The sequence below is a fragment of the Scophthalmus maximus genome, chromosome 8 (genome assembly GCF_022379125.1).
Source record: "Scophthalmus maximus strain ysfricsl-2021 chromosome 8, ASM2237912v1, whole genome shotgun sequence".
Taxonomy (NCBI): Eukaryota; Metazoa; Chordata; class Actinopteri; order Pleuronectiformes; family Scophthalmidae; genus Scophthalmus; species Scophthalmus maximus.
This window is the reverse complement of record NC_061522.1, coordinates 14,793,781-14,819,297: the sequence shown is the minus strand read 5'-3', so window position 1 is coordinate 14,819,297 and position 25,517 is coordinate 14,793,781. Positions and strand designations below refer to the sequence as shown.

Sequence of the window (25,517 nt, the reverse complement as noted above, 5' to 3'; positions counted from 1 at the left end):
TTGTTGTCAATTCAAGGTCTACACTGGTAAAGTTGTGACAGAACACATGGACCTTTGGAAAGCTGGAATATTTCCGCCTGGGCAGTAGTTACTTAGTATTTCAACTCTTACATGATCAGCTCTGAAATCGTAACACTGTCTTGACTTTCACAGTTATCTTTCCCAAAATTTGAGGCCTGCATGCCTGCTGATATTCCCAGCTTGTTTGTGGGGCTTTGCCAGCCTGTCCTCTTCTCTTTTGAATTTAGTTTACCTTTGTTGTCTGCTTTTCTGTTGCTTAGATTGATTCTGATTTAAAAAAATTTAAAAAAACAGTGACCCACAGTGCTAGACATGACTTTTTACTGTTCATTTGCTGTTCATATGACAAGAAATTTCCATGGGAAACTTTAAAATGGTTGAGAATCACCTGCGGTAGCATTTGAAGCCACAGTAAAAGCTGTACCCCACTCAGGTACTATTGCCCAATGAGCAATATTAAGGGAAACACACCAACAACAAGGCAACATAGTGAGGATGGCTCTAAGACAGAGTGGCTGTAAATACACACATACAAACACACACACACACACACACACACACACACACACACACACACATCAAACCCCAAGTCTGCATTCTCCGTCTCATTAGGCCAAAGTTGTATTTCTCTGCAGACAGCAGGAACGTGGATATTCTCAGGCCAGTGATGACATTCCACGCAAAAGCGATCCGTAACTCTGCTGTCCCCGCTCTGTCAGGAAACCTGTGGTGCAAGGACAGATGGGTGTTCACACAAGTGGCTGTCAGGAATGTCAAGTTGCAGCGATGTGGCTGCGCATCTCATCTGCAGCTTTGAGACAAGCTTGTGCCGTCTAATTGCAAAACAGCACGTTTAAGTGTCACAGAGCTGTAATTTGTGTTGACCTGCATGTGCTGGCTGGCTTAGACGTGCTCTGGGTTGCTGATTCAAAGAATTAAGGGATTTATTGGAGAAATTTTGTCATTTTGTCCTTTAGCTACCAGGTTCCTGCTGTTACAGACCTGCTGCTATATGTTCTCTATGCTGGTTAGATTCATCCCCTGTTCTCATTCACAGATGTTAATGTTGTCATTTCTGTGCACCACTTTGGTCCAGACTGAAATACATCAACAACTATCGAATCGATTGCCATGAAACTTTGTACATAAATGTATTGTGCCCGGAGAAGGTGTTTTAACAACATTTCCTCCATGTTTAGTGTTAAATGTAGATCTATCGTACGTTCAGTCGAGAAGACTACTCTCATGCTCACTACAGTCATACATTAATTCTCATTCATCCTGCCTGTCATCCACTCACGCATGCGCACTCTGTTTCTTGCTGTCATTATCCGGGCATGTCATTTCAGCGATCAGCAGTTAATCAGCTGGTCTCATCTATCCAATGGCATTACAACACACTTGCCTTGTTTGCCTATCATCTTGCTGCTGCCTGTTTAAATATGATTTCTCTCCCGGCCTTAGTCCTCTCGTGCTGCTGTCCTGCGTACCCTCCGCCTCCCCGTCACCGCCCAGTCTGTGCAGACTCATAGGATTCTTCAATACATCACCTCAGCAAGTCATCAACCACCATCACCACCAGTGTCTGGACTCCATGGGGGGGATTTACCTGCAGCTGCTCAGGATCGATAGCCTGGTGTAGCCAGACTAATACTCAAATGCGTATTAGTCTGCGGCCTCTCAGTTCATTTTCGATTTCCATGAGGCGTTGTCAACGGACGCAGACCAAAATGCCTCCAGCTGCAATTGGATAGACCTACAACCAGTGAGAGCAACGAATCATGTGACCAAAACAACTGATGAGAGTGAACCAAACAATGAGCTGAAAGATGCTAAAGGCTATTTGTGGGTTTGCCATGACGACCAAGCTCTTTTACGCAACACATTGTCATTTGGGCCTTGATTACAGTCTAAATTACATGGGTCACTATACACTATACTATACTAGTGCAGCTTTCTTACCAGTGTACCACCTGCCACCAATAATACAACTCTGGTGAATCCCCTGAAGAGATCTTTCCCCAGTTGCCACTCAGAATAACTGGTTAATCTGAATATCTCATTGCCTGCTGAGATGTGTAAGACTGTCTGCACTCATGATTAAATGATGACTGTTAATGCATCTTCAAGCTTATGTCGCTGAAGTCTACGTAGTATATCAAGGTGTTACTGCCTAATATTTCTGACTTTTTAGTGACAAATGGATGCCTGCAGTTCCTTCCCTCTGCGTTTTCGTGCTGGTGTGAAAGTAAGAAGTTGTCCAGGTGGGTTTGCACATCAGTCCCAGTGAGTCCCTGTTAACAGCACTCTACAGAAATGACAATATCTGGCAGCTGGAAAATGTGTCGCCATGGTTACAAGTCAGTGTCCTTTCGACCACACTGTGTGCACGATGAATGCCCTCGCTGTGCACGCTGGGAGAATGACTTATATTTTCTGATTCTCATGCTGCTGTTTACCTGCTTCCTGTTATTTAAGCCAGGCAGTAAGACGGTAAAAAGGATTCCTTGAATATCTTATTGATTCCCGTAGGCAAAGTGTGGGCTACATTTTCAAACAGACCCTTACGCAATAACGCAGCATGAAAAATCCTGATGAATTAACTGCAATTGCTTCAGCACGTATGGAGGCTTTTATATGAAAATAAAATAATAATAATAAAAACTCCAAATCACCTCCCTACATTCAGAGAGCAGATGTAACAAAGTCTTCCTTTCCCTTTGGTGATAAGATGTACGGTCTGCATAAATTATTGTATGGATTTGAAAAATCAGAGTCTTCCTCCCTGCATGAACCTCCCACTGGAGCGTTAGATAGAGTCTCGCCTGGAGCATCAAGCAGTGAACTGGCAACCATTAATCATTGATTAAAAACATTTACATTTCATTCATTTTAATTATCTCTTGTTCCTGAAACAGTGGGACTGCCAAGCAGAGTATATTTGCACTGACTACATACAGGCAGGAGGCACGTGTGATGCTGGGTTATCTGGGTCAAGTTCCCTTTTGTTGAGGAGATCTGGAAAAAAAAAAAAAAAGACATTTAAAAACCATGATTGGATTGGAAAGGCAGAAAATAAACAGACCATGGCCTTGAAGAACAAAATACTTGTTATTCATCCAAAGGAATATAGGAAAAGAATCCATTCTCCTTACTTTCTGCTGCTTCAGTCTTCACAAACACAAGAAATTGGAAGAGGTCAAACTAGTTCTCTGTCAAAAAAAATTGATTTTACAATACCACTGGTTTATAAAGCACTGAATTCTTCAGAGCCAAAATACATTTCTACACTGCTGCTTCACTAAGTGCCAACCAAACCTCCCATGAAGAAACGGCATTCAATTTCTGATCTCATATCTGCAACACCTTATAGCTCTCAGCTCTTTTAAATCAAACTTTCTGTTTGCAACTTTTAATCCCTGTGTCGCAATTGAACAATAACATTTTATCATTGTGATTTATTCAATCTCATCTTTCGATCTTGTTTTTTTTTTCTTTTCCTTGAAAACCCTTCTTATGTTGTTCTATTAACATTGTTTTGTCATCCAATGATATTTTTTAGTCTTTTGTACCTTACACACTTATTAGGGCACCAAAGCCTAATTTGCACTTGACTTATCTTCATGATTTAGGGTTAGGGTCATGATTTAATGAATCTTATCTCTATCCAAATTTAGCCTTATGAAATGTGTGTATTGTGCCAACTGATTTTTAAGGTCTAACCACATAATGTTATGTTATGTTTTGTGCCCCCCCCCCCCCCATTATGGTTTCCATGAAAACGAGTATACACCATAGCTGAGTAGTTATTACATTTAAAGTCATTTCTGTGCCTAAACCTAACCACACCTAACCTATGGTGTTGTCCTCATTAAAACTTTTTGTTATCAATAGTGATTTGTATCAGTTTTAGAAATCACAGACAGATTATTTTGTGCTGCCAGTGTTCGAACAGAAAATGCTTCTGTGTGGCATGCTTGTATTTTGTAATATTACTTTAGTTACAACAGATACACAGGCAGTTACCCTGCAAACTTGCCAGCTGCCTCTTTGCACCGCACTATCTGTGACTTGAGCGCTCTGCGGCAACGTCTGTTGCTCTGCACGTGGTGAGGTAACAGGACAACCTGGCGCTGTAAATGTTGTCACAGGTCATTTGCTGCGGCCACAGCTGGATCCTTTTGAAGAGTGACAGCTGACACCAGCTACCCCGCCACCTTTCCACAGTGCCGGTGACTCGGCAGGTGTTCCATAGCCTAGCCTTTATATTCCCAAAATCTGTACGAACCTAGGAGCACAATAAGCCATATATGCCCTTGAACAGACAGATACAGCTGGGTTCAAACCCCACTGAATATCAAATGCTTAAAATGTATGCTTCATAAAAATTGGTAAAAATTGATTGGGCTCCAGTCTCCCAAAACTAACTGATAACTCCCAAATATCAGTTAGTTTACGAAAATGTTTTATATAGTTTTTAGTTTTTATTCCATTTACAAAAAAAGTGAAGAGAATTCCACTTTCAGTTCGACTTTATCTTCGTTTTAATCCCGTGCTTTATGTCTGTTCTCAGAGACAGAAAGTGGGTGAAGTGAGTCATTAGGATTGAACTTAATAGTTCAGCAGTTTAAGTGACTCTTCTTAGCTCTGAGTTGAGTTGCTCACACTGAACATCATTCTGGATGTTTTCGGGCTGGGTTTTTTCAAGTAATGTACCAGATTGTAACATTTTCTGTGCGACACATCTTGATTACTGTCTGTCTTCTCCCCTTGACTGGAAACTCATATCGCCATTGATATATTTGATGAATTTAATCCTGGATGCGGACATAAGGTCATATTGTGCTTGTCCATGTTATGCAGTGACCATTCGCTTCTGACAAAGCTGGTAGTCACATTTTCATTTGGAACATCTATCCTTGTATCAGATCTAATGTATTCTTTAAAACCATCAGTCATGATTGGACAGAGAGACAAATTTGCAAGTATATTTTATTGATGGGTCATGATTCCTTTTCACCAGGTCTGCAAAGATACAAGTTTGTGCTAGGCTGTGCAAACATGCTCAAAACACTACAAAGCCACTGCACTCGCTCCCACCAACAACGCGGTATACAATGACATATTCATATACAGTATTCAAATACATAGATTCTCATAGATATATTTAGAAAAATATAAAGTCCTAAATTTTCAACTGATAGACAGAAACGTTTCACAACAAAAACATAGTTCCCCATATGCTGTGACGCCCTTATTTGCTGGAAGAGAATGAGTGTGAAATTAAATGAATGAGCAAAGGAAAGCTGTAGTATGCGAGAGAGTAGTAAGGACATTCCCAACTCGTCAGATGGTGTGCCAGACCAAATGTTTGAGAAAAGTGATAAATTTAGTGAAAGTGATTGGGATGTTCAGTATCTTCACATAATTGTATGTGTCTGTGCATTTATGTGTACTTGTTTGCATACAGGTACAAAATGTTTGAGTTGTAGACCTTACAGAGTGATGGTGTTTTGGGAAAATTAGGTTGTTTTTGACCTCAGAGAGATGGGGACGTCAAGAGACGGGCAAAGAACAGGACTGATGTGTATTTTTAAACGGATCCTTGACTGACAACAGCTTTACTGCCTCCAGATCTATTTGATCCAAAGTGGAAATAGTTCAGCTTGAGGTTTGTTTGAATCCTGTGTGTATTTCTTTCCACTTGTATGTCTTTTCATTGAGTAACACATGCTTACGACCCTCCAGTTCAAGTTGAGAGAACTTGTTTAATGGGAGCTTTTCATAAACTTCTGCAAGAGTTGGATGTAAGTGGCTATTATTCTTTTTTTTATCATGCCATTTAAGGATCATAAGTTATCTTGTTATCTCATGATAATTAATTCAGGTTAATTATCTTGTTATCTCAAGGGAACTAAACTCAACATGTGATAATGAGATTTAAAAACACATGATAGCTGTTCTTGTCCAACATTGTGCCTTCAACTATAATGATATTCGACAGGAGATTTTTAATGTCACCATTTCAATAAATCTTTTTGTCTCCGTTCAAATGTAGAGCAAAAATCAGCAAAAGAAAATTCATGGCATTTATGCAAATATTAGGGATTGGGTAAATAAGGTTATCGATAAAATACACACGTTTTCCATCTCAGCCAAATGTAAAATGTTTGAATTAGATTATTATTATTATTATATAGAAGATTATTTCCACCTTTTTTTCCCCTCTTGGGTCTTTTTATGAACAAAGTGTCTGCATGAGACCAGGGAGATGGAAACATACTTACTGATGACTTTGCACTGGTCTAAGGCAGTGGCTCTCATACAGAGACACAGAGTCATTACAGCGAGAGCACGTACGCACGACCAAGGGTAAAGACACCGAGTGAAGGCAAAGTTGAACAGACCAGCAGACATTTTTACTTGACAAACTCCTGTATCTAATACTTCACTCCTTTGATATCCAGATTTTAATTGCTGCGTTGTAATGATTGCCGGATCAGATCCTTCGCTATTTTAGTTCCACCAGTGCTTGAAGAGTGAAAAACTGTCTGCTGTGAAAAGGTCAAACACACAATGAAAAGATGTTCGACAGTGATGGAGAAAAATGAAATCTTTCTCTCGAGTTCACTGTCAATACAAGAGTATCTTCCTGTGTAAATTTTAACTAACACAATAGAAACTACTTAGACAACTAATATGAAACATACAGTTACCATTTTTGATAACGTTATTACAATGCACGGTTTTCTTCTTACTAGTTTCCCCAATATTCTTTCTGGTCGATAAAAATTGTTGTGAATGGCTGCCATGGTGTAGTGGCTTTAAAACCATCTGTCCAATCATAATTGTTGTCAGTGACGCGGCCCTAAAGGAGGCAGTGGGAAGTTACAGTAGATGAATGAGCAGATGAGGAGAAGAGGAGACTCATTACTTCCTCATTAATGCCAGATGCTGATGCCAAGAGGGGTTCATATGGGAGATACAGGACGTCACCGGAGCAGATGCAAACTCAAGATTGGATCAAATGTCCATCCTAAACAGATTTGCTGCGTATGTTTGGGAATTGACTGGACAGAGACTCGCAGATGGGGACTGCAAACAGCAGCGCACCCAGTCCAAAGACTCTGCTTAGTGAAGCCCCGGTGACAGGAAGGCGAGGTTAACTAAGGTAAGGAAATGTAGTTTGACAGTATATGATGTCTGCAGAGTTTATGGAATCAATATGAGGGGGGGGAATTATTTTGTACCATTCACCTTGTCAAATATGAAAAAAAAAAACATCCATCCATTGTGTTAGAGCCAATGGCTGTACAGTATATTAAGATGGGCGACACGACAGCTCCTCAAAAGTGAAGCCAAAACATCTCAATGACCCCCCCTGGCTGCAGTGTATATCATGAGCCGCGCACTGATGTGTGTTCAAGTGTTCGTTTGAAGTTGATTTTAATTTGTTACTTGATGCTGTAAAAACAGGCTGGAGATGTCATCCGATTGACTTGTGATTGGGATACTTTGGCTTTCATTTTTGAGGGAGGAAATAGAGACGCGTTGTCCGTCAGTATGTACAGTAATTGGTTAAAGCATTGGCATTACAATTATGATTATGAATTTGGTATTTGGATCTGTATTTGGATGTATTTGGATATCACTTCTTGGGATGGACTGGTAAGAAGTCTCAAGAAACAGCCTGAGGGCGCTTCTAAAGCCAACATGTTCTTCACAGAGCTCCAGAGTGAGATTCCAAAGCCCTTAATGGAGCCTCTAATGCGGCACATCTCTCTGATGGGGTTTTGAAGAGGTAAACTAACTGACAGTCCTGTAAATATTAGCACAGAGGTGGTCTTATAGCATGTCTGTGTGTAAACTATAAATGTATGGTTACCCTCTGTGTCCACCTGCTAATATTTTCTGCCGCAAAAAACAAGCAACTTAAAGCATTTTTTCCGCTAGTCCAGAACTTTTGGCTGAGAAAAAAAAAGCCCCCTTTAACAAAGCAACAGGTCAACGTCCCAATGAGATGTAAACAAAGGCAGAAGAGTATGCGCACTTGCCCACTGTACACTAATACAAACAACACCTCAGTAAAGTTAAACAAGACATTAAGAGAGAAAGGGGCACAGGTCCCCTAAACATGAGGATATATTGTAGTAGGACACAAAGAGAATCTATTAACAGTCAGCAGCTCCATGGTCCCATAGCCGGGGCTTCAACAACTAACTGCCCCCTCCCACATCTTAAAAATCATTCCTTGTGTTATCATTTGTTAATTCAAAATATCATGAGGTGTATTCATATGTACGGCTCAGCCGGATAAAGATGCTTCTCTCATCGCAGGTTTCCACAGAAATGAAATCTATAAAGTAATAATCCGCAACATCGTTGGATGAATTAATGTCTGTTTCTGACATCCCCAACTGACTGATCACCAAATCCCTACACTGAACAGTGATTGTCCAGTCGGGCCTTAGGTAACTAGCCATGGCTTCTCAAGCTTTGGATGTCTGCACATGTGATGATTTCAGCATTACAGAGTTTGGAGAGAAGGGTGTCTTTGTTGTAGGCCAGTGTCAAAATAACCATTATTTTTTGGGGTTCGATGTTGGAGACATTGTGTTGTATTCCCCCAGTATGGGAGCAAGGTCCAGTTGATTTGATCAATTTCATTTACCTTAAAAATACTTTACTATAATACAATAGTTCTCCTCTGATCCGTGCCTTTCATACTTAACCATAATATTAGGGTTCACCAGCTACAATGTGATACAAAATTCATTTATCTTAATTTCTTCCTCTTGGATCATGGACGTTTAGTTTTAGCCTTAGTCTTTTAGCATGATGGAGTACGACCATTTCACCAGTTTTTAAACCTTTTAAAAGTCAGTCTGAGATAGAAATTCCTATTTTTAACTTTCATCTGACATTAATAAGCATGATAGCATTAACTGATGAAATCTGCTCGCCACAATTGTACTGCAAATGGCATAGTGAGCCAGAACTGATGCACCTGCTTTCGTCAATCTCTGTATCTAGTCAATTGTTTCAAACATTACTAAGAATTTCAATTTATAACCTCTCTCTACAACCTACCTCTGTTACCAGCGTAAACTTAATGTGCCTTGCTGAACTGGAAAGCTTCACAGGCCGAGTAACTGGCCAGGCATAGCTTGATGAAAGGTCAATGGTCAATGACTGTCATAGACTAGTTAAAAAATACATTAAAGCCTTTGGCTTCGTCTAAGCACTTGGTAGATCTTAAATGGGGAAGATCCCATGCTACAGAGGAAGTGATGTATATGTTTTTGGTAGCAGTTTGTCTGGAATAAACAGAAGAAGAGCTGGATAGTTAACATCAGCACTGATCACCTCCTTGGCTATAAGCAAACACCAAAGCAACACTCACATAATCCTTAATAGGAGAGTAACATGACGTGAACCTGCTGGCTACATTGTTTGGCATCCAAGTGATCTCTGGGAAGTGTAATGCAGAGACAGCACAGAAATGAAGGCTTAGCACCAAAATGTCACCAAAAAGAAAGTACGGAGTTGCACGGATTACCACGTTAATCTCATCCATGTCTATGAAACCATCCTCACATGACCCCTTGCAAACCCACTCGACTACTTCCGCAGTTTATATGATCACAAATACCTAATTTTCCTTTTTTGATTTCATTAAGTCCACTGGAAACTCCTTTACCCCCACTTCTTCCCAACCATCTACACCGCTGAGCTGGAGACCTGGAGCCAGCCCACCTCTGTGTAGGCCCCGGTCACGTGCCAGTACACGGCCCCCATCAGTTTGGCCCACACCATCTGCACTTCTGCCGGAAAGAATTCTGGGAACTCTTCTGACAACACCTCCAGCATCACGCCACTCAGGATCTGGAAAGACAGAGGGTCAGGGAGAAACTTGATCAACAAAGAAACAATCAGGGAAATGGTAGGAGAAATAAACATGGCTAGAAAGAGTGAGAATATGCCACCATTGCGATAATGGCAGGTGGAGTTATAGAAGAGAGTAATGCAGAGAAATTATATTCTGTAAGTACAGCGAGAGCAAAGTGGTAGGGGAAAAAGAATCCAATTTTCTGTTACAGAAAGGTGGGCGAGACAGGTGAGAATTGAAAATGATAACGGTAAAACATGAAAGCAGTGGGTAGGCAGGCAATACAGAGGGAATAAAATGAAAAAAGAAGAGAGAAAAGGACAATACAGGTGGGCAGTGAAAAAGTTGTAGATATAATGGGGAAGCAAAAACGAGGAGAAAGGGGAATTTAAATGTAGTGGATGGGCAGCGCTGTTAGAGATAAAGCATTTAAACACTATCTCTGATGTATAGGGACATTTACAAACTCCTCAAGTTTCAATAAAATCTTTACAAACATATTCAAAAGAATAAACTGTATTTTTTGTACCTTTGAGTGAGGGTTCACTCAGAATTATGGCACAAATCAGCAGCTTTCCTCTGCTTGAATGATAAGATAAAATAAGATTAGATAAGATATTCCTTTATTGCAAATGCGAGTTTATAGCGATGTTTTGGCTCGTTGTTTGGCTGTCTGGCCCACTTTACTCTTGTGGTTCACTCTCACGGCTCTCATTGTGTCATTTTCTGTTTTCAGCAGTGTTCAATTCAAAAATTACACACAACCCATCCATTCAGCAACCAAACCGTAGACAGATTTATTTAAGTGACAAGCTGGTGAACATTAACCGCTTAAGAGTAAAAAGAAGCGTTCAGGATGTAATTAACGCACTTATTGACAGGAGCTCTAACCGTGATGGTATGTCTTTGTTGTTCACACTGCTCCTAAGTGGCCAAAAACAAGGAATGCAACTAGTCATTCACAATGTATCTTATTATTTTTTTCTTTTTTAATGCTGAGTTCATTACATCCAGAAACCCTTACATTTCAGTGTGACATAAATGAAAGGGGGGAAAGCCTTACACTGGAGGTGATTCAACCAGCAAAAGTCTTAAATAAATAATAGAAACCATTTAAAATAATTAAAGATACATATATTAAAGAATATGTAATTTTTTCTTTAATTGATACCTAATAATGACATAAATTGAGTTGATTCACACAGTATGTTCACTGCCAAAAGGAACACCATCATGATAAGACAGGTAGTGACATAGGCACTCAAAAATGACCTTGAAGAGTTCACAGGGGCACTTATCCATTTAACGACTTATTCACAAAATGATCAGTGGAATCTTAAAACATATTCTAATGGCAATCGGAAGCCGGTGGTGCTCGAATGGTGGCAGCGTGTTCTCTTCAAAGCTGCATTTATGAACCAACTGCCGTTGACATTCAAAAGACTTGAAGATGCTTCCCCTCTTCAATTAGATGGAGACGGAAGCATTTTGGATTTAAAATTTAATAGCTCTAAATTAAAGATTGGGTCTTTTTCTGCTTCCACAGGTAATCACTACTGTTATCTCTAGTCACAGTAAAAGCCTGAAATGAATTCAATATGTATTAACGTTTATAAGTTTGATAACTGTTTTAATTAGTTTTAATTTTTTTTATGTAATTAGCTGCTATGTGGTACTTTTTCCTTTGATTCTCATATGTCGTCTTAAATGATAATTGCTGTTGCGCTGTTCTGTAACATTGGATCAAATGTATTTTGAACTTATGGCTCCATGCAGGCGACAGTCGTAACCGGAGGCAATATGTTTTTGGGTTGTACGTTGTACATTCATCCATCTCATTCTCGTGAATGCGATATTTCAATAACACCATAAATGGGATTTCTTCAGCTTTGGCTTAAACATTAATGTGACCCTCACAAAACATTTGGTTTTGTGTGTCATATGTTTTGTTTGTTCATGTGTGTCAGACAATGCCCTACAAGTGAAAACAGATAGTAGCTACATTTCAAACATAATAGTGATAAGAACAGTAGAGGATGAGGATGGGCTGAGTAGTTTCAAATAGGCAGAAGAATCCCCTGGTGATATTAGACTATTAATGAGAACATTTCTTTTGGGTACTCTTTCAAAGAGCAATCTACTTTATTTCACTGGCAATCTAATCAAGTGGTCAAACAAGAAAAGAAAACAATGCCCCTGTGCCAGTGTAATTCACGGGATTGTTGCCAGCAGTAATTTTTGGAGATATAGAACATCACTGAGAAATGAAAGCAGAATGTGGCAGGCTGACATAGTTAGTAGTATCATAGCGTGGATTATTTCCTGAAGTTACCTTGAAATACATGGGCTCCACCTTGTATTTGATGGCATGGGCCTTTCCCACCAGGGCCAGCACTGATGACACTTTCTCCGGGTCGTGCAGGTTTTCCACCACAGTATTGATGGCGTTCATCACCCTGCGGGCATGGTGCCGTAGTTGGCTGCTTCGCTCCATCTCTTCTGGATCCTCCATGTCCTGGAACTGGCTAAAGTACTGTTTGGCTGATGGGAAGTTCACAAAGAACCTAAGGAGGCAACAAAAATGTCCCAATCATGTTAGACTTAGAAACGTAAAAATCAATTTGCCTACAGTAGCAGTGTAGTTGCTGTAGCTTGGCAGTTTTGGTCGGTCAACTACTTTAGTCCAGACAGACTGAATATCTCAGCTTCAGAAGCCATGAAATTATTTTTCATTAACGTCAATTAATCCTAATGACTATAACGAACCCCTGAGTCACCAGTGTGTAAAATGTTAGATAATGATGACGGTGAAATTTCTCTCCATCTGTGAATAAACTGGGGAAAACATTCAAACAGACAGGTTCAGTGATTAGCATCGACGACTTTGGTGAACTTGACTTTCCCTCTGACTTCACCAGAAACTGGTGTGATACTGATCTTGACATCCATCAAGAATCCAGAAAACATATTTCCTAAAATGTTGAACTTTAAAGCCAACATAAGTGGCAGCGTTGGACAGACAGTTTTCCATCTCCTTGCCCACCCTTGTAATAGATAGGAAATAGAGATGATGGACTGGCACTGTGGAATAGCACGTCTGCTGTATAACAGTGCCACCCCATATGTTATCTGTCGCAACAGAACATCACTATGATGGAATCAAGACATGCCATTTCATTTGGTCTGAAATGTCACAAACAAAGTAGTCCTACGTGCTTCAGCATGTAATAAGAAAAGAAAGGAGGAATAATCAGGAACAAAGAAAGTGAGGACAGGAAATCTTTAGAATTTTGAATAAAATATGAAGTGATGAATCCTCTAGTTTTAAAGTAAAAGGTAACACCACACAGGACGCGTGTGAGATGGTGGACATCTCTCACCTAAGTGAACACAACCATATTTCTTATCAGTGTCGAGAGTGAAAACTATAACTAAGGCAATATTCCAAACATAAATACATTTTTAAAAAGAGGCATTCAATAATTAAGTAAGTCAAACAAAAAGGAGCTGCAATACATATTGGTAAACCTCCCAAACCCAGTCCCTTGTCAGCATAGAGAGGAGCTGGCTGGGTAATATGAGCAGAATCTAATATACTGTATGTGTCTGGTGATGTGGCACACTAGGAACCAAATGATGGTTTGTATATTCCTTACTTTCTTTACTGTTGTGGCTGCTTTTTTCCTGACTGTTTTGTACGTGAAGAAAAGCAAGAAGAGGAATTTAAAAAGAGCAGAGGGAAAATGCTCCTGCTGTGTATAATTTTCTGGTGGTGTACAGCATTTAAAAAAAATTTAATTTCACAGTGAGTTTTAGAGGAAAGACACACTTTAAAATTCTGAATACAGAGAGCATTAAATCGACAAGCACATTACATGGACAAGAAAGACATTGTCACTCTATATTGTCGTTTCTATGTATCCCTAAACTGTTGTTGTTGGCAGTAAACATGGCAGCTATGACATTTATCAGGCTTAACTGAGACAAATCCCTTTAGAGTCCCACAGTAAATCCAGAGGAAATCTACTGTAATTGAAACCATGCATGTACTGTATCACAACATTTGAGCAAATCTGGAGAGTCATGCTTGAAAAATTAGATTTTAACCAACATATTAATCACCCAGGGATACAAAGTCGCTCTTTTTCATATATCAAAAAGAGTAAAATTATGCAAACGATATCCTGACGCCTTTAAATGCACAGCGTGACATAAAATTTGAATTAGTCTCTCAGCGATTTTCTTCCTCAGTAAGTCGTTTTTGCACTGCAGTCTACACACTCGCATGTGCTTTTTTCATGTCTGTGGAGTGTGCACCCCACCTCTGCACCATCGAACTGACAGGTGGAGGCTGGCAGAAGCCTTGGCAGCGCAGCAGCACCGGTGAGACTCGGATGGTTAAGTCTGATTTGATGCAGGTGTCCTGAAGACGTGTTTAATCTTCAAGCACGTCCGCCGCTGTTTATGCGGATCAACCTGAAAGACACCTGAATGGCTCCGATTAAAAAGCTTTGAAAGGCTTACGATTGACATATTATATATGTTCAATATTACTTCAGCCTCGACAATGAATATCTCAGAATGAATATCTAAAGTCAGATGATTACCAAAGTCAAGAGAATTCCTCCTCTGGGTGCTATGAATGTCTGAACCAAATTACACTGAAGTCCGTCTAATAGTTGTTGAGATGTTGTGGTGTGGACCAAAGAGGTGGACACAAAAATAGTTTGCTTATGATTAAAAAAGGTAGTGTAGCCTGTCCTGACATGTTCTTACAAACTTGAGTTTCAACTGTCGCCGAACAGAGAAAATAACTGGTCCTTGCCGAGCTCCACTTTCAAAACTCTGCTCCGCAATCCCAGACTGGTGATGGGGAAGGAAATGACACTCATCTCTGATGTGTCGGAGTGTGTTTGAGGAGTTATTTTAGGTGCAGATGTAGTGAATTCCATTCCTCAAACCTCCCTGGTAGACATTAGCCGAGAAGTAAACAGAGAAAATGTAAATTGTCCCATGGGATTCTAGGACTTGAACTGGTTCAGGGGTTTGAGGAGTTTTCATCACATCCGACTGTGAGCCCATAGAAGCTCAGTGTGAGAGAGGAAAGAGTGTAATGCCGAAGAAATAAGAACATTTCCACAAGCTTACTGTAGACGGAGGGTTTGTGAGAAATGCGACAGATTCAGTACAATGACAACAATGTGGAGAAGATATATCACAGAGCCTTAGAACTTCACAGACAACCACTGACTGATGGATTTACATGTACACATCACACACACACACACACACACACACTTGTGCTCTGACCCACTTTAAATCTTGTCAGTCCTCCAGCTGACTTGAATTGCTAGTGCAGTCATTTCCCAGTTGGAGTTTGGCCGTCGGCGGCACTGCTACACCACATTCACATCCCCCCAGATCCTATGTCATGCTAGGCCTACAAAGGCTCGACTCGCCTGTGGCACTTCTATAAATTGGCTTTAACAGCTGTCACGATACGTACACACACTTTTTTCCTTGGTGACAGGAATAATACAGACTGTCTAGTAGCTCTTGTTCTCCTTAGACAAACATGAAAGTTAACTGCACAGCTTTAAGAAAACAGGGTGCCACTCTGATGCGTTCTTTGAAGAAACACAGTTCCTCTTTTTGTGCCCGTCCTCTTGTGTTAGAATGACACACGTTTAATCTCCTGCTGCCGGGGCATGGTTTTACAGTGCATAGACAGAAAATATGCAACAGGAACATCACAAAGAACAGGAAACCTCTTTTTGATCTGGCGTCTTAAAATTGAATGCTATGAAAGTGTATGTTTTGTTAAAGTAAGTGAAGTTCTACACTGACTCGTGTGGGTTTTTATCTCGGATCTGGTCACGTCACCTTATTCATTGTATAACCAAAAGAATGGTGCAAAAATCATTTAGGTGGTTTCCTTTGATACTGTAGTTTCATATTGCACATTTTCCACACAGGTTATAGGTAAACCAAAAATTAAATTTTTTCAAGCAATAGTTGTTGAGAAATCTTATTTGGAGAGCCACATATGTCAAAGTCATGCTGACACTGGAAGAAAAGTCAGAGGATCACCAGAGTCGTTAGCATCGACTGGGAACCATGAATATCTGTACCAAATGTTGTGCCAATCCTTTCGGTAGATGTTGAGATGTTTCCCAGGATACGAGGAAACTTACACCTGCTGAAGAGTCAGTCAAGCCAGAATGAATAGAAACATGCATGTCTGCAGAACTAGTCCTTTCAGTCTGCACCTACATGGTGGACAGACTGACTGAACAACGTACTGATATCAAACTGAAATCAATCCGTTATCGATTTTGACTTGAATACATAATTTTTATCCGTGCTAGTAGCACAGATAAAAACAGGGGGATCACAGTGACAACCTGATCCTCAAAATATTTCAGAGTTGTAATATTACACGTATACGGAGGCAATGTCGGAAATGTTTTGTCCCTGTGTGAGAGGAGTACAGGTGTTAAGACATTTGGAAAGCTCTGAGCATATTCCTGCACCTGTCGCTGCATTTAAATGAAGTCATCAAAGCCATTAGTGGAGCTTGTTAATCACACTTTGATTAGACTGGAAGGTTGTTGTTTTTTTGGTGATAATTTTCTGGAGTACCGTGAACAACCTTGAGCCTCAAACTTCAAGGATGTCTTTGTTCCAGGGACAACTCTATGACTACCGACCGCCGCCTTAAATATTGAGGAATTAAAAAAACACAACCCACATAGACATGATTTTAGAAAATAAATAATCAGTCAGTTGACAATAAATGTTTTGTATTACTGAACCCATTTTGTATTGAAATAACAAAACTTCTGCTGTCTTCAGTGGAACAGACTTGGAGCTTTCTGAGCTGCTCTCTTTCAAGGAAAAGGATGAATCGTTAACAAAACAGTCTTTACAGGTAGTGTGTGTGTGTGTGTGTGTGTGTGTGTGTGTGGTGGGGGGGTTAACAGACACGGGGATGGAAAGGATGTCGTACTTGCTTGGGAAACATTCTGAACATATTGGGCTCTGTGGGCAGTGATATTTGTCCGTCTGTCAGTCAACTGCTTTGTTTCAGACTGAAATGTCTGAAACAACTATTAGATTGGCTGCCAAAAATCCATGCATGAATTCATGTTCCTCAGAGGATGAATCCAGCTGACTTTTGTGATTTCCTGACTTTTCCTCTAGTGCCACCAGCGTCTTAACATGTTCGGTTTTGAGCGTTGTATCTGTAATAGTTTAGTAAAAAAAACGTTTCCTCCACAAGTGCTTGGGTGATGATGCTATAAGCATTTACCGTAAAACAAACCAGATCAGCAAGAAAATAACTCAAATTATTCGAGTATGATTTTCTCACGACTTCATTCTCATTCTGACACTCAAATGTCTTCCGCTTGATGGGAATGTGCCTTATTCCTCCTATCAGCCCTTGACTTTTGGAGTCAAAGTACACAGGGTGTGATTGAATTCACAGAGCTGCCATATGCACTGTACCGCCAGTGCCCGGGGTGCGCTCACTCTTTGGTGCAATTGCATTTGGACGCATTGGTGAGATCAGCCGAGGCTAATGTCACTGTCTATTCTCTCCATGCATCCAGGCAGATGGATCGAGATGAAAATGCGAATTCGTGTTCACGTGGGGGATGTTGTGCACTGATCTCAAAAATATGATCTCAGCCGTGCAAAGACCCTGACCCAGAGTCAGCCTCAGGTTATGTTAGGTAACTGAGGAACTGCCAGCCAACTGTTGATAATGACACTCTTTGTGAATCACACAGAGATAGAAGGATTCAAATGTTGTGGAAAGGGCTGAAACAATGGGCCAAATCAATTAGTAGACTGACGGGAAATTACTCGACTGAACACCCTTTGATAAGTGATTTAGCATTTACATTACATTACAAAATGATTAGCAACTTTTCTGTTTTATATCATCGAAAGCAAAATATCTTTTGGTTTAAACTTCTGGTTAGACAAAAGCGATCTGAAAGCACCACCTTGGACTCTGGGATATTGTGATGGACATTGTGATCTGACATTTTACAAAATAAATATTAAATATTGTTTGTTCGTGTTGAGAAGTGAAGAATTGAAAAGAGCGACAGGAAAGAAGACAGAGAAGACAGATAGTGAGGCATGGAGGGAGATATTTCAGTGCCAAAGCTGTCATCCACAGATAACAACACAAGACACACACACACACACACACACACACTAAAGATGCTCTCTGCCCCTTTCACTCTCTGCCCTCAGGGATTCCCCTCGCCCCGAACTGAAAATCAGCTTGCGTCGCTCACATCGCTCTCCTTTGCTGTGACCTGCTGTCCATTTTAACAAGCCCTTAAAGGATTTATTAGTGTAACACTGCCAGTTAAGCTGGGGACATTCAAACAAATCAAGCCTTTCCTCTGTGATGGAAAAAAAAATGTGTGCGTGTGTGTGTGTGTGTGTGTGTGTGTGTGTGTTACATCCAGTTTGTCGACAATACTGTGCAGTGAAGCACAGAACATCACTGCCTGTTGAAGATTCTGTTTCTTAATATGGTTTATATGATTATTGAAGAAGAGAGCAGCAATGATGATAGATAGATACTTTATTTATCCCAAGCTGGGAAATTCCGGATGGGCAAGAGTGGTGAATAATATCAGAACAAGGTGCTTACAGTTTATCCAAAGATGAAAATTAATGAATCTTAAACAGTCTTCAATGTGAATTAAGGAACTATAGGGACAAATCCAGCATATTAACCATCTCAGAGACCTTGTGGACTTGGAGTATTTCTTCAGCATCCTAATGAGAGAGGAATGTGATGTGCGTGCGTGCGTGCATGTGTGCGTGCGTGCGTGCGTGCGTGTGTGTGTGTGTGTGCGTGTCTTTTTCAAAATGCAGCCGCCATTAACCGATACCACTGTTTTTCCTAAATCTTGTGTCAGTATCTGTTGCTGAGCCATCTTGATACTTAGACATACAAATTACTCCACAGACGAATGCAGGTCATGAACTTCTCTGTCTTTCTCTGAGAGTGTGTGTGTGTGTGTGTGCGTGTGTGTGTGTGTGTGTGTGTGTGCAAACTCCCTGTCACTGAACAAAAAAAGGATAATTTCTTCTAAACATGGTTAATTACTTCATTATAATCAGTCATAATCAGCCTAAGCTCAGGGACAACCAGAGCACCCTGAATTGGGAATATAATATACATTATAATATCAGACTCAAAATGTGTTTCACTGTCGTCTCTGATTTAAAGTACCTGTGCCTCGACCCCACAGGGAAGACACAGGGCACTGGCAGCAGCACAGTAACCGTTACACTGTGCACGGCAGATTTCTTATCAGAGCCAGATAATTAGTCTCATTAATCACGTTCCAGATTTCACCAGCTTCAATTTTTACACATTAAAGGTCATGTGATGGAACATTTCAAACTATTTTACTCTACAAATTCAAATTAATTTAGTTTGTTAGTAGGGTACTTATTAGTTTCTCAGACTTAAGAAATCTGATATCTAATACAATAACATCCATTTAAATGAAACCACTGTGATTCCCATGACTGGTCCAACTGATACCTTCACTTCTGATACACTATTCAGATCTGCGCCTATACTTTATTTTTTATTTCCAACAATGTGTGAAACCCTTCTGGTTACCTTTCACCATGTTTGTATTATACACATTTGAGCACTGTACATCTTGGCTATTCACAAACAGAAAAAGGGAAGCTGTTGAGGAAGGTTATTCTCCATTCACATCAGCAGCAATCAGTCATCATAAGCTGTCATCATGGCACAGCAGAAAACCCACCAAAACGTTTTTTCAGCGTACAATGACTAGTGATTTGAAAATGGTGATTTGAAAAATGTGATCAATTTCAAAACATGATCTCATGTTTTTTCTATAAACCTTCTACTGTTAGGTTACGTTCAAGATTTTCTCGGATTCGGTGACACCTCAGCTTCATTATGTGATTGATGCAAATAAAAATGAAAATCCCAACTCTAACATTGCCATGGACCGACGAGGGAGATCCTGGCGCTTTACTCTTCAACCACTCATTCTGAAGGATGCACTGGATGGTGGATTGGAGGGCGCAGAATGAATAGAAAGTGCCAGGTTTCACCGTGAGAGTGTGGCATCCACATCCAAGCAGACCCACCGGCAGAGAGAGTCCGAGCAGCGCGGGAACTGAACTGACCATCAACACATGCAGCCTTACACTTGAGTGTGTTTCATTGTGAAGATGTGCTCACTCATCGCTTGCTCGTGAGTTTACTCACAAATTAGTTGTTGCTTCTTTTTTTTTTTATCACAGAGACAATGGACAAACCCCTCGGCTTCCACCTCTTGGCGACACTCACCTGATGAGCACGGACACCCCCACGTCCTCGCAGTTCTTGTAGACCAGCCCCCACGTGTCCTGGATGATCTCCCGCTCGGCGTCCGACAGCGGCTCCGCGCGCTCCGGTCGCTCCTCGCGCTCCACCTCGCCCCTCTGCGGGGCTGGAGGCGGCGACTCCCGGCGAGACATCCTCCCGCGGCGCAGCAGCCCGGAGGCTCCCAGCAGGGCTCGGGGGAGGTAGGGAGCGAGGGAGGGGGGGAGGGAGACGGAGAGCTGAGACCCCACGGCGGGAGCTGGGAGAGGAGAGTCGGGGTGAGAAGAGGAGCAGAGAGGAGGAGGAGAGGAGGAGGAGGAGGAGAGGAGGAGGAGGAGGAGGAGAGCAGCGGCAGGCAGCGCTCACAGTCAGAAAGAAAAAGAAAAACCGAAAATGGAGAGCGCAGTCCCCCACTGCCACCCACCAAGCTCTCCCTCACTTGTCCTTCCTCCACCGAACAAACTTATTTCTCTCACTGTGTTGCTCCCTCTCCTTTCCTTCCTCCTCACTCTTCCAGCCTCTCCCTCTGTCCCCCAGTGAGGGAGATGCTCGTCAGTGGTGCTGATGTTGCTCCTCTGTCACTTCCACTCTGCCTCTGTCTGATCCTCTCTCTCTCTCTGGTGGAGGAGATGAGGCGTTTGGAGGCGGCGGTGTGTGTGTGTGTGTGTGTCTGTTGTGAGGACCTGATGGAATGAGATCGGGGTTGAGAGAGAGAGAGAGAGAGAGAGAGAGAGAGAGAGAGAGAGAGAGGTGGAGAAATCTAGAGATAAATAGGAGCAGAGCGTGAAGGGTCTCTGAAAACACCCCCCAACTCACAGACATACAAACACACACACACACACACACACACACACACACACACACACACACACACACACACACATTGCCTTTATGTACATGTCTGAGCACACATTGACACATTCAAAGTGAAATTATTTTTTTAAAGCTACGGACTGACATTAAAATACATGGACTCTGCATGTGTCTAAACCATTTTTCTGCATAAAATACTGTATTTTGTATTGCGGCTTCTATCCAATTAAAGCAAGGTTAATTAATGTTTTAATAAAAACGGCTCATATGGTGATGTACAATATGAAATGTTCTCCACAGAGCGCTTCATCATCCTGCAGCTCATTCTGTTGGTTTTTGAAGCCCATGGTTTGACTCTCCTCGTTCACCCTCTCTGCTCTCGTCAGTCTCAACAGTTTCCAGCAGCAGGCAGCTGTTGTCAACAGAAGATGTCTGATAAACGCACCACAGTGTGGAAGACTTGCTCAGAACCAAACAGCAGGCGGACACAGTCAGAGGATATCTCTCTGGCGAACATAGAAGAGTAATTTAGCAAAGAAACATCCAGGTGTTTTTCCTGGATGGAACCAAAGCAGAGCTTAAAAGAGGGTGAATATTGGAAATTCCTCTAATGTTACTGCTTGTGAAATGGATGTGTGGGCAGCTCCAACAGCATTGACATGTCGCCAATCATTCCATCCCCAGTCTCACTTTAAGTTGATACGGCCAGCCTCATAGCAAAGTAGTTGCCTATTGACACACGGATATGGAGCAAAAGTATGTGGTGCTGTGGTTTGCGGTCTTGATTCTGACCATCTGATGAATGGAAGTCTTCATCCACTAGCAGGCCATACAGCTCATTGGAGCTGAGGGGACCTGCAGAGCTGGTTTGTCCCTACAAGCAACCCAAATCACATCATACAAGTCATTTTATCCTTCATTAGAAATATTGATTTTGGCTGCTTTAACTTTACAATTGATGTCAATGTTCAGCATTCTGCTACCACAAAGTGGCCAAAAACTGAATGACTGCAGGTTGAAATGCTCTGAAAGATCCTTGTATTCATTTTAGATGAGGTATAATGAAAATGAAGCAAATGTCTTGCTAGTCTACAGACCCACAGATATTTCCACTCTCCATCTATCTTTGTCTGGCTTGATGAGAAGTTTGCATTTAAATATCATGTGGACATCCATACTTGTTGGTGAACTACGTACACAAACTGAACCATCTGTGCTTAGGGATTTCATACATCGACATGTGTCAGTCTGCCCTCAGGTTCATCACCGCTGATGATTACAACAGTCACCACATCACTTTCTCAATGATAAGGTTGGCCGGCCTTCCCTGTCTGAGAGCTGTAATAACCACAGGTGCTGATACAACATTGTTGGAAAATTCTCATCTCATATCTCATCTTTTTGGCCCTCTGGCCCATGTCTAACCTTCCGTGAACCAGAACTGATCTAGGAGAGACTGCTGGAATAATCAACCGTGTCCCCCAAAGTCAAAAGATTCATACTTCTCTGTAACTTCAGGAACATACTGGAGCTCTGCCTGTCTGTTATTGCTTTCTCTAAGCCTGTACCTTGTTGTAAGTTATCAGTTTTATTTATGACTCTGTCAATTCATATTATTTTAATTTGCTCTATTAAACTGTTAACACGGTGGTACCTTAAAAAAAGCATGTATGCTGCTCAGCCTCCCCTGTATAAAAAAAAAAGGCTGAATAAATAACTAAACTTGGGATTTGTCCTATTTCATTTGTTCAACATTTTATAGGATTGGATTTACATGATGCAGCAACACCTGCTCCACACTGCCAAGCATTATTAGAATTTAAAAACATAAGAATCAAACAATAACATAATCACAATTACAAATATTAAGTCTCAGCAGACTGCTAAAATGCCAACATCCCTAAAAAAATATATTGGACATCATCTCATTGGTAACTACATTCCTGCTAAGTGTGTTTGGTCATTAGGGAATGATAGCATCTAAGGCTATTTCATCTGTTTGCAGCAGAAGATTTGTTGTTTTTGAGAACCAAGAATTATGCAAAATTGGGATATAATAACGAATAATATCATGACAAATGATATTGATATTTCAGGTAAAATGGTTTGTATTGAAAACTGGAAATTTAATCTCAACCCAGCGAAGAAAATACTTTTATACTCAACAATAGCCAATATTACTTATTGTGATGGCGATTTTTTTTTGCAGTGAGCAAGTGCACAATCTATACTTATGCAGAGAAGACTAGGGAGGTCAAACATGTATCTCTATCTAATCTGGCACAGCGGTATTGAAAACGTCACATTTGACATTCCTTATCTGTGTTTCAAAAAAAAAAGGAAAAAAGGATGGAGATGTTTGATAAACTGCTGTCTAGACAAAAGCAGCAGAGAGATTGTGGAGGACGATGCTGATGACAGGCCTATTATGCCACAGAGGCGACTGGAGAAGCCAACAATTGAGAGATGGAGCTGTCACAGCATTTTGCAAAATGGCACATTTCTGAGCCTCACCAAAGAGTGTCACTCTGTCACTAATCAAGGCAAGATGAAATAACTCACCCAGACATCTTGCAGCTGTCACTCAAGCTCTGCCGGAGCGCAGTATGTGACATGAAATTTAAATAGAAATATGGTCTCAGTCCACTGTTTTGTGACAAATATGTGGCAGTGCATGACTGGTGCCCATATGAATTGATGCTGGAAGTGACTGTAGGGAAGGAGTGCTCTATAAATGCAATTTATTATTATTATTATTATACAAGGGGGGGAAGAATAGTACGATCAATTAGTGTTACCTCTGTGTCTCTCATTAACAAAAGGAATTAAAGTTTTAGTGTGTACCATAAACAGTAGTGTATCATCATACAGTATATGTGAATAAAACAGATGTCTGGTACCCCGGCTGAATCTCTGTCAAGCTGAAGGTCTGCAAAGTTTTGCTGTTGCTGCCCTCTCCTGTCTATTTCTACTCCACTACAGTTCAGAGGTAGATTGTCCTTTTGTCTATCTATTCATGAATTCTTAATAACTTGGATGTTTAAACTATTGATTAGACACAGCAGGCACCATGGAGCGGTGCACGTTGGGCTTTGGGCAATTGAGTATTTCTCACTATTTTCTTAAGTTTTACAAAGCAATCAATCAATTAATCAAGTAAATAATCAGCAGATTTATCCATAATGAAGAGCAGAGATTGGAGAAATAGCTCAAACTTAACCAGCTACTACAGTTACATCCTTATTTTACATTGATGTATCAGTAAAAACAATCTAATGATATAATACTTTATAGTTCAGTTGTCAAAGTAAACATATTCCTGCATTTAGTTTTACTCCTTTAATAATTGAAGTAAATTATTCTATTGTTATACTTGCATTATCAACTTATGTTACATTTCCACCACTGAGTATACTTTACTGTGTGGTACAGTATTAGTACTTTTAAAGGATCTGAATACTGTACTTTCTTCACAGCTGCACCTAAGGATCAATGAACAGTGGATCTCTGGTTCCATCTTGTGACCAGTTAGAACTAGTGCACTTTATAGAGAGGAGCTGTTTGGTATTTTTTGAATGTGAAAGAATATTATATTGTTTATAATATTAACAATTATCATATGACTTTGTCTTATATTGATAAATACTTCACTGTTCAGGACATAAGCTAAATATACACAAATGTACAGTAAAATACTGTATTGAATATAAAAAAACTAAATATATTAAATACATTTAACATTCAGTAAACCCTGTGAACTTCCTCAAGGTTCAGTGGTCTCCTTAGGTCAATGTTGAAGCTCCTCTCAGTTTCTCATAAAAAGGCCAGTGATCAGACAGCATTGATACAAACAGCTACACTACACATATGCCCAAAACATAGATTTATTATACTCATCAGGTCACAGGTATCTCATTTTGAAGTGGCTTTATCAATGTTTTATCATTTTTTGGGGCTGGCAATGCTCTTTCAATTGGCAAGCTATAAGAATTTCATCATTTGTCAATCAATACAATTCCCCTGTGCTTAAAAGTTAAAAACTTTGATACTTAAACATTTCGACAATGTGTACAGATATTGAATATTTAAGACTGCAGTGTGGATGTAGCATTACTGTGTGTATTCGTAGTTGCTCTTTTGCAGCTCTTAGTCTACTGTAATTACATGGAGGCATGTGGAGTACGATAGTAATGTCTGTCTTTATGCAACAGAGGGCACCATTTAAACACAGTAAGATGTTTTGCTAGTCCCAATGGAAAACATAAACAATCAGCAAAGACATACAGCATTTAATTTAACTATGTTAACAGGATATATGTTAGATTCCTTGGACTCAGCTGGTTAAACCTTCTGTGCCTGCTGATCTCTTGGTTAATCATTATGATCTCATATTCATGTTATTCTTTT

The 25,517-nt window shown here is 40.5% G+C and overlaps 1 protein-coding gene across 1 annotated transcript; it reads right to left on the bottom strand.

The window, feature by feature from the left end:
• Nucleotides 1–4,995: 4,995 nt before the first annotated feature.
• On the bottom strand, nt 4,996–20,942 carry cygb2 (cytoglobin 2). The gene is made up of 3 exons (XM_035637297.2): nt 20,283–20,942; nt 12,243–12,474; nt 4,996–9,906 (listed from the first exon to the last, which is right to left on the bottom strand). The coding sequence occupies exons 1-3, from the start codon at nt 20,450–20,452 to the stop codon at nt 9,742–9,744; spliced, it is 567 nt and encodes a 188-aa protein (XP_035493190.1). The 5' UTR covers nt 20,453–20,942; the 3' UTR covers nt 4,996–9,741.
• Between the last annotated feature and the right edge of the window lie 4,575 nt (nt 20,943–25,517).